General features: G+C 40.6%; 1 protein-coding gene across 2 annotated transcripts; it reads left to right on the top strand.

The window, feature by feature from the left end:
• The first annotated feature begins 209 nt into the window (after positions 1-209).
• On the top strand, positions 210-8,064 carry LOC117520007 (beta-2 adrenergic receptor-like). Of its 2 annotated transcripts, XR_004563505.1 has the most exons (3): positions 210-504; positions 701-2,003; positions 5,309-8,064. XR_004563505.1 is itself a non-coding variant. In XM_034181301.1 (2 exons), exons 1-2 carry the CDS (start codon positions 476-478, stop codon positions 1,932-1,934), a joined length of 1,263 nt encoding a protein of 420 aa, XP_034037192.1. In that variant the 5' UTR covers positions 210-475; the 3' UTR covers positions 1,935-8,064. The 2 variants fall into 2 exon arrangements, 1 of the variants encoding a protein (XP_034037192.1); XM_034181301.1 differs by having other exon boundaries at positions 701-8,064.
• The last annotated feature ends 924 nt before the right edge of the window (positions 8,065-8,988 follow it).

Below are 8,988 nucleotides of genomic sequence, written 5' to 3'. Positions count from 1 at the left end.
GACGATCGCTTTTACAAAGACGAAACCTGTTTTTAATATCATCCTGGCTGCACTCCATAATGTCTGCAGTCCATCCAGTGCATTATTGAACTGCAAGTTTCCACTGAAATTTGAGTAAAATACACACTTCTTAAGGTGAAGCGCTACTTTGAAACGGAGAGATTTTTAAATAAGATAGATAGGCAGAAGTAGGAAAGAGACGTTGCTTGCAGCCCTACGGCAGATTGTGCAGGGACAGTATGTTCAAAGTCTCCAGAGCTCTCAGCACCCTCCACATGCTGGCTGCGTGATTGGCTGAGAGCTGACCATGATGTCATCGCTACATGTTATAAGGGCTCTGACAAATAGCCCGGGAGACACATTAGAAGAAACACTGCTCAACTGAGGGACTGAGTAAGTGAGACACATGGAGGAAGAGAAGGAGAAAGTAGAAAAGACGTGATACAGCACACTTCTGGAAACATTTCTACCTTTCATGGGAGGTGGGACGTCACACGCTTGGAGGTTTGTGTTTGGAATTTTTGTTGCCTTGTTTGATATTATTATATTGTTTGTCCTTATTTTATTTCAAAAAGTAAAAGCAAGAATTGAAGCAGTTGAGTTTTAGTTGATTTTGTTTCATTTCTTTACTTGACCGTTTTCTGATTTCTGTTAAACTTTGATCCTCACCACCCGTGTGTTTTCCACATGGTTTCTTCAGATGGAAAAAAACAATCCTGTCTGTTTACCTCAATGTCAGCGAAGAGATCAGCAACTCCTCATCAGGCGCAGCTCAGAATGAGGACAGCGAGGCTAAAATGGTCCTGCTGGGCATGCTTATGTCCTTGCTTGTCTTGACCATTGTGTTTGGCAATGTCTTGGTCATCACTGCCATTGCCCGATTCCAGCGTCTTCAAAATGTCACCAACTGTTTCATCACGTCCCTGGCCTCTGCTGACCTCGTCATGGGTCTCATTGTGGTTCCATTTGGTGCCTGCTATATCATCTTCGAGACATGGCACTTTGGAAGCTTCTGGTGTGAGTTCTGGACTGCAACTGATGTGCTCTGTGTCACTGCGAGCATTGAGACATTATGTGTCATAGCTATAGATCGCTACCTGGCTATCACTTCTCCTTTCCGCTATCAGTCAATGCTAACCAAGTGCAAGGCTCGCATTGTGGTTCTGCTGGTGTGGGTGATCGCAGCCTTGATCTCCTACCTACCCATCCACATGAAATGGTGGACATCAGATGATCCCGTGGCTAATAGTTGCATCGCAGACAGCAACTGCTGTGATTTTAACACCAACACTGCTTATGCCATCACTTCCTCAATCATCTCCTTCTACATCCCTTTGGTCATCATGGTATTTGTCTACAGTCGTGTTTTCCAGGAGGCCAAACGCCAACTAAGGAAGATCGACCAAAGTGTTGGCCGTTTTTACAACATCGATGAAGGAAACCTCCAGTCTGTGGAGACCAATGCTGGGCGTGGCATGAAGAAGACCAAGTTTTGCCTACGGGAGCACAAAGCTCTAAAGACACTGGGCATCATCATGGGGATTTTTACTCTGTGCTGGCTGCCCTTCTTTGTGCTCAACGTGGTGGTGGCCATATGGAAGGTGGACAAGATAGACATCCCCTTTCGGATACTCAACTGGATAGGTTACGCAAACTCTGCTTTCAACCCCCTCATTTACTGTCGGAGTCCAGAGTTTAGATATGCCTTCAAGGAAATCCTTTGCTTGAAGAGAAATGGCCTCTCCAATCTGGGGGCTGTGAACGGATATGTGTACAACAGGCACAGCTGGCACAGTGAGCAGCTTGGAAGGAGTAAGGGCTGCTCAGAGGACAGCGACTACCCCGAAGGGTGTCTGGGAAAGGAAGACCGACTAGCGGACAGAGCAGTAGACCCAAACGGCAACTGCAGCAAAGGACTCACAACTGTCCTTTAAAGCTTAGAGCTTCAGGTCAATGGAGACATGTTTACACTGATATGAACTTTCTTCAGTTGAATAATGAAGGTAAGGCCAGTCAAGCTAGAGACTCTGACTGGAGTGATTGGAGTACTCAGCTGAGGAAAGGCTTTCATTTCCTGAAACTCAATGACTTTTTTTTCTCGTTCCATTTAGTAAGTTCATTTCATATCTACCTCATCAAAGCACAGATAGTTGTCTTTTCTAAACACATTATTTCTCTTTGACTCATGGCCCATTAGAATGAAACCAGGACAGTATCTCAGCAGTTTATTGGCTTTATTAAATTGTTTGAGCATAACGTTGGTTAAAATGTGGCAAAATGGGAATCTGTGACATTTCTGAAGATTATACATATATATATATATATATATATATATAGGGACAAAGCAAATTCCCTGCTAAAAACAGACAGAGATTAAATTACCTTGTGGTAGGCTCAAATGAGAAGCACTGGATGAAACATTTTGCGCTTTGGTCGATGGGAAAATAAAACAAACAAGCAAAAAACATTCCAAACCTATCTTGATTGTAATTGGACTTCGTTTACATTATCACTTTTTGATGGACTATTTTAGCGTGAAGCAAAGTGTGGCAGAGCGCACATCTCTCTGTCACTGCGTCGTGGTCGCAGACATTCTGAAACGCTGCTCTCTGCTTAAATGTTGTACAACCTGTTGCACAGCACTTTCTGCTGCCAGCAGATAACAGGAAATGTGAACCTTCAGAGTTCATGAGGAACGCCTGTGACGCCTGTGTGTGTTAGATTATTAACACGTACGAGCGTGCATATGTTGCAGCATGGCTCGCTGGTAAATACATTATGTTTCTCTGCAACACACCAAGTGTTGTGGTTAATGACCTTTAAAGGTTTCCAGCTGGTACGCAAAAGGCATACCACATGCACTTTACAATTATAATGTGGATGTTTTTCTGTCTTTACTGGTGTGTCAACAGAAAATGTAATTTCAATGGCCTAAACAGTCCCATTCCAATCAGAAAGAAAGACAGAAAGCATGAGATTTTGCGCTCTTACTCAATTATTAAAAACAAAAAACAAACAAACAATATTAATGTTGCTATTCTCATTTAAAATAAAGCAAAAAAAAAAAAGCATTTCCTTGTAAGGGTACACAGTGACACAAACAAACCTGCTAATGATCATTAAATAATAAAATGACTAAAAATCCAAATTAAATTAATTGCCTTGAAACTGTGTTGTAAATTCAGACCAGCTAAAAGAAGTTGTACATATATTAAAATAGATTATGTTCACACATTTTATTTATTCATATTTATTTCATGTTTTTTTCATGTTTTCAACACAATAAATCTGTCTAAAATATTTGCACAGTACTGTATGTATAAAATCTAATGCACATATTTGAAAAGCAAACCAATCAGCTCCAAGTCTGACACCAGGGTATATCATATATCATAAGAAACTACATAATAATAATAATAATAATAATAATAATAATGTCAATAGCAGTTACATAATGATGATCGTGATGTTTTTGGGTAATGTACTCTTCGGTACTCTGCTTTGCCTTTAAGGCTGTCACTGTGCGCTATTGGTATCAGCATCAGTTGCGCATTTTGTTATCCTATGACCTATTTGCGTATAGAGTTTACTGAAAACAGAGACGCCGTTTGCTCATCTTGGCATGAGCGCTCAAGCCAAACACGATAATAAATAGCAGATCAAAATAACCACGTGATAATAAAGTTCCAGACTCTGAGGTGGCGACCGCTGTGCCCGATTGAGAGCGATGAGAAAAACAGGCAGCGTTGCTGCTGCTGTTGCTGCTGCTGCTGCTGAGCAGTGTACTTTCTTTGAAACACTTTTGACATTTCCCAGAGTCCTCTTCATGTATATGGATGTGTGCTTCGTAACAGACTCAGCCTAACGTTTGGATAAACGACGAGCGCCTCAGCCGTTCCAGCTGTTCCAGTCAGTTCCCCTCCATATCTCTTCCCTGCCTCCGCTGTCTCCTGTAGTCGCGTCATGGTGCTCCGTTTCCAGGAAATACCCGAAGGAAACTGAAGCCAGACCGATAAACACAAATAAATCCACTGCCGCAGCCATTTAGGTAGAGAATCAATCTTTAAGTGACGCTATAAAACAACACCACAGTATATTCCACACTATACCCATAAACCAATATTCAAGTTACGAGATGCGAGAGGTGATATATTATTTCTCCCCCTTAAGGCGGGAGGTGCGTCAGACTGCAGGGCCACTTCTTGACATTAATGGAAGATTAGCAGAATTCATACCACTTTTCTCTAGAACAATCACACTCTCCAGAAGAGGAATGGAGGCGCTTGAAAATGTGACCACTTTCCCCCGCAGTCCGGTTTGTGATCTTGAGTGCGTTCTGATCAAAGTGGCGCCGTGCTAAATGGAGACGGTGGGGCAAAAGAGAGGTGGAGTTGGGGGGGTGTAGCAGCAATTCTCAGCCAGTCTAAATTTGCATTTGTGACCTGAGCTTAAGTGCACACAGCATCGCTGTTGCAGTCAAGTCAGCCAACAAGTCAGAATTGTGACCTTTGTGCCGTCACAGGAACCTCTGCCAGGTTCCCTCTACAAGGTTTAATTTGCACTGCTTTCAAACACACACGCACACACATGTATCATCAGCATAGGCAAACCCACTTTCCACTGCGTCAGGTGCTTTTCAATTTGTTTTCTTTTTGAAGGATTTCCAGCAAAGTTAGGTTGAATATCAAAAATGCTCTTGAGGATTTCAGCATTAATGTTACTGCACAGCAACACAGAAACACATTCTAGGCAATTCAATGGTTTGTCGGGTGTGTGTGCTTTTCATCCTCTTACTGGCACAAAATGAAGCAAATGCAGCTGGATTAAAAAAACTCTAACATATCTCCAGGTTTGTGTTTCAAACGCACTATTTATCAATGCACTTCACAGGTGATCGTTTGCATGCCTGTATTCGTGGTGATGTGTTTGTGGTCTTTGCTTCGGTGCCGTTTTGTCTCCGAGTGCTGTGCTTCAGTCCAAACTGGTTGTTAACGACGTGTCCGCACTGCTTCCTCCTGGCGGTGGCCTCTTCGTGCCCCTCAGCTGTCTGCAGGTTATTAATGGTTACGGTTTTGTCGATAGGCCTGAATGAAATGCATCGCTTCACCTTCTCATGCAGGGAGCACACAACAACACAATTACATCCAATGATTATTGAGTGATTAGCTGACACGGCAACATTCCGAGCACTGTGCGCCATGCCTCCTGCTGTATTCACTGTGCAGACATCAAAATCAGCTGGAGCCACGCTGCTTACTGTAAAAGAACGCTGTTTTTAAATGTCAGTGTTGTGCATTCTTTGTTACAGAAACCTGCCACAGCTGCAATGAAAGTCTTATTAGAATTAAATCATCCTCGTTTCAAGATGGTCAAAGCTCACGTAGGTAAAAGAGTGATCTGAGCGGTTCCCTGTTGGTTATTTGGCCTCACAACAACAGAAGCTCCACCATTTCAAGGAGTTCACTGACTTAAAGCAGCACTGTATAGCACTTTCATGAAACTTTTTTTTTGTAGATTTTAAAGCATGATAGAGTTCATGAATGGTAAAATAATGATGGATGACGAGCCAAATGTACAGCCAGGTTAATAAGAATTTGGACAGTAAACCTTTTTTCTTCTTCACAGTTAAAAGCTTTAATTCAAGGGGTTTAAAAAAATCAAAACAAAATTGGATTAACCATTTAGAAATTATGGCTGTTTTGGACGCAGTCCCCCCATTTTCAGAGCCTATACACAACTGCACATAATCACTTTTACAGCTAGTTTCTTCAGCCAAACCCTTGGACACATGAACATTTCCAAATCACTGAATATGTATTGGATTTCATCTACATCAATCATTTCAAAATACAGACACTATGGTCCTGTACGGTAAATCTGTCCGGAGTAGACGTGCAAAAAAAAAAAAAAAGACAAGTGAGGGAAGCCACCAATACGCACATGGCAACTACGTAGGAGTTAAATGTGATTTGAGAATTTGTCTGCAATGCAACATTTGTCTGATGCATGACTAGTGACGCAACATATTGCTGAGAGTGGAAAGAGCAGGATTTTCTTAAAAAGAAGATATGAAGCTTCAACTGAAGTTTACTAGAAAGCACATGTAAGACTTAAGCCTAGATTTGGTTTGTTTACATGTATGAAAATGTTCTCTATTCTCTGCTATGAAGCTGTGACTGGTGGTGCAACAGGCGCAGACCTCTTTCAGAGTTGTCATTGGTGTCTTGGTGGCTTCCCTCGCTGGTTTTCTTCTTACATAGTCAATCAGTTTTTTGAGAACTGCCCACTCTAGACAGATTTGTCACACACTACCATACTGTTAATTAAATGATGTAAATGAAGTCCAAGATATATGTGATGACTTGGAAATGGTCATGTATCTAAATGCTTATCTGAAAAAAAAAAATGTAGAAATGATTTTTGTTGTTTTCAAATAAACCACATATTCAGTACTTTTGGCTTCTAAAAATGGAGGCCACATGTCTACAAATGGCTATAATTCCTAAGGGCCCGGTCACACGGCACACGGTGATAGCTGAACAAAGGATAAAATGTCACAAATTGTACAGAAAAGGACAAATGATTCTACACCTTTCCCATCACCGAAAAGCCTGCAAATCAAGAGGGCAAAAAGGAACAAAACAAAACCGAAACTAATGAAGGAGAAACGAAGCAAACGTCGACCTTAATTCCTTAAAGGAAATCAAAATGAAACATTCACAATGATGTGACCGACAGTGGCTATGAGACCGAGCGCAGCCAGCCTCATCCTCATGTCTGCAGTACTTCCAGCGGCAGGATTTGGTTGTTTTGACAACAGGTGAGAGTTGTTGTTTGTCTTCACAACAACGTGTGTGCACATGCAGGCCAGTCACAAATGGCTGGAACGTACATGAATAGTTAAAGTAGTTGATAAAACGTTCTTGCCGCTATTGTTTCTGTATGACAACGTTGCTTTTTGTCCCACACATGGACGAGTCATCAGCAATACAAGGATGTTACGTTCAGCTCGTCGGAGCTTTAGTTATTGATGCGTTCGGATATTGTCAATGTTCGTCCAAGATGTTGAACTTGGGAGGTTGAATGAAGTTGGACGGCAGTCAAACAGAACGCTGACGTTACGGGAACTATGCAAACGATAAGGAACCGTCAAGACAGAAAGCAAAACGAAATACGGACAAATTGATGTTGTCGTCAGGATTCATTCACACTTTTCAAAATTCTGACAAAACGCAGCTGCAGGATCGAAGCTGGATGATGATTAAATGAGGTTTCTTGTTTCGTTTCAGCTTCGTTGTCATTTGTTAGTAGCGTGTGACCGGGGCTTAAAGGGTTAACACAGTATTTTTGTTAATCTCTTTGAATGTTTCATTTCAACTCCACTGTGATGGTGTACAAAGGCAAAATTATTTTTCTCCAATTATTACAATTATTTTCCAATAATTTTCCAATTATTTCATTTATTCCTGAATGGAAACAGTCAAAGGGATTGACAAAAATTCTGTGTTAACCCTTTAGGAATTATAATTAAGAGTTAAGATTCTCTTAACTTAGAATTCCTAAAGGGTTAACATAGTATTTTTAGTTAATCCCTTTGACTGTTTCCATTCAACTCCATTGTGATGGTGTACAAAGACAAAATTACAAAAAGTGTGTCGCTGTCCAAACACTTATCACAATGGCTGATGGCAGTGATGTTCACATTGTGGTATAAAAAAGTCACAACTTGGTGTCACCACAGCGCGCTGAAGGTGATCTAAGTGAAGAACGGATGTACGTAAATGTGAATTTTCCATGAAATTTAAATATTGCTTCAAACATCACATGAAAAATAAACCGATCCAATGTGAACTTGATGGACAGAGTGGAAATGTAAATTTCTCAGCAGAATGTTTACTAAATGTTTCATTAGCAAAGTAATTTTCGCACAAGTACTTGGTCACTGTTGAATGAAACCTCTTACGATATGTGGTGTCCTGTGCTATATATGAAATGCAAATCTATGTGCTATAACCTTTGTATAAAGTAATAAATTATGTATTTGTTGCATGTGATATCATCAAAGAAACTGTCCATTGTGTTCATTAAATTGCACTGGTCTTTTTTCTGCGCAAGCAATGTTGAATCTGCATATATTGTAAGAAGAATTAAATATTTGGGAAGTGTGAGGGAAATCACAAATAAAAGTGATTAATATATCACCAACAAGTAAAAGAAAAAAGTCAAAAGAAAACAGTCGAAGCAAAATCTTCCTCTGACACTACAGTGAAGAAACAGTCCAGAAATATAAGAACCATCTGCCTGCCGTGGTCCCACATGCTGACAGCAGTTATTATTTCAGTATGGGAAAAGCAGGCATCAGCATATGATCCAGATGGAAGGAGGCCAGGATATTATCAAATTGTTTCCATTCTCCATTTGAAGCTACTCATTGCTTCAGGTAGCTGTAGCTTATAAAACGCACCAAATCAAATTCCACAACACTTGGGGAGGAAGACAGCAGAGATGTATAGAGGCATATAAAAATGTCCTGATACTGGCAATCATCAACAAAGAAACATAAAAAAAAATGCTTTCCGCTCTAAGTGACTGCTGAATCTCCTGAATTAAGATTAAAAATCTTAAACAGGCCTTTATTTCTTGCAGTTCCTTCCAAGTAGATTGTTTTTTTTTTCCTTAATTGACTATCTATACTATCATAACTTCTTCTTTTGGCTGTCTCCATTATGTATCGCTACAGGGGATAATCAAGCCCCAACCTCTGCTACTGGAAAATGAAGCAAGTATAGAACTGCCAAAACTTGCTGTTCCTTGAACAGCTGCTTGAGGCTGGCTGTAAAAGTGAGTCACTCCCCATCGAATCCCATGTTGAACTGTCTAACTTTACAGCTGAAATAAGAATGTTTGTAGCCTGGTATAAAAAACGGTTTTGGTTTCAACAGGTTGTTTCCAATGTTACGACCAATGGAGGTGAAAGTTTATATAATT

This window comes from Thalassophryne amazonica, chromosome 11, assembly GCF_902500255.1.
Source record: "Thalassophryne amazonica chromosome 11, fThaAma1.1, whole genome shotgun sequence".
In the NCBI taxonomy this organism is placed as follows: domain Eukaryota; kingdom Metazoa; phylum Chordata; class Actinopteri; order Batrachoidiformes; family Batrachoididae; genus Thalassophryne; species Thalassophryne amazonica.
The sequence above is the reverse complement of the archived record's forward strand: the minus strand, read 5'-3'. Positions and strand labels throughout refer to the sequence as shown.

What these genes read in the sequence shown, in the direction of transcription:
- LOC117520007 (XM_034181301.1), top strand. Translation starts at nt 476, where the DNA reads ATGGGAGGTGGGACGTCACACGCTTGGAG. An exon ending in GGGACGTCACACGCTTGGAG is followed by an intron (nt 505 to 700) that starts GTTTGTGTTTGG and finishes TGGTTTCTTCAG; the next exon opens with ATGGAAAAAAACAATCCTGT.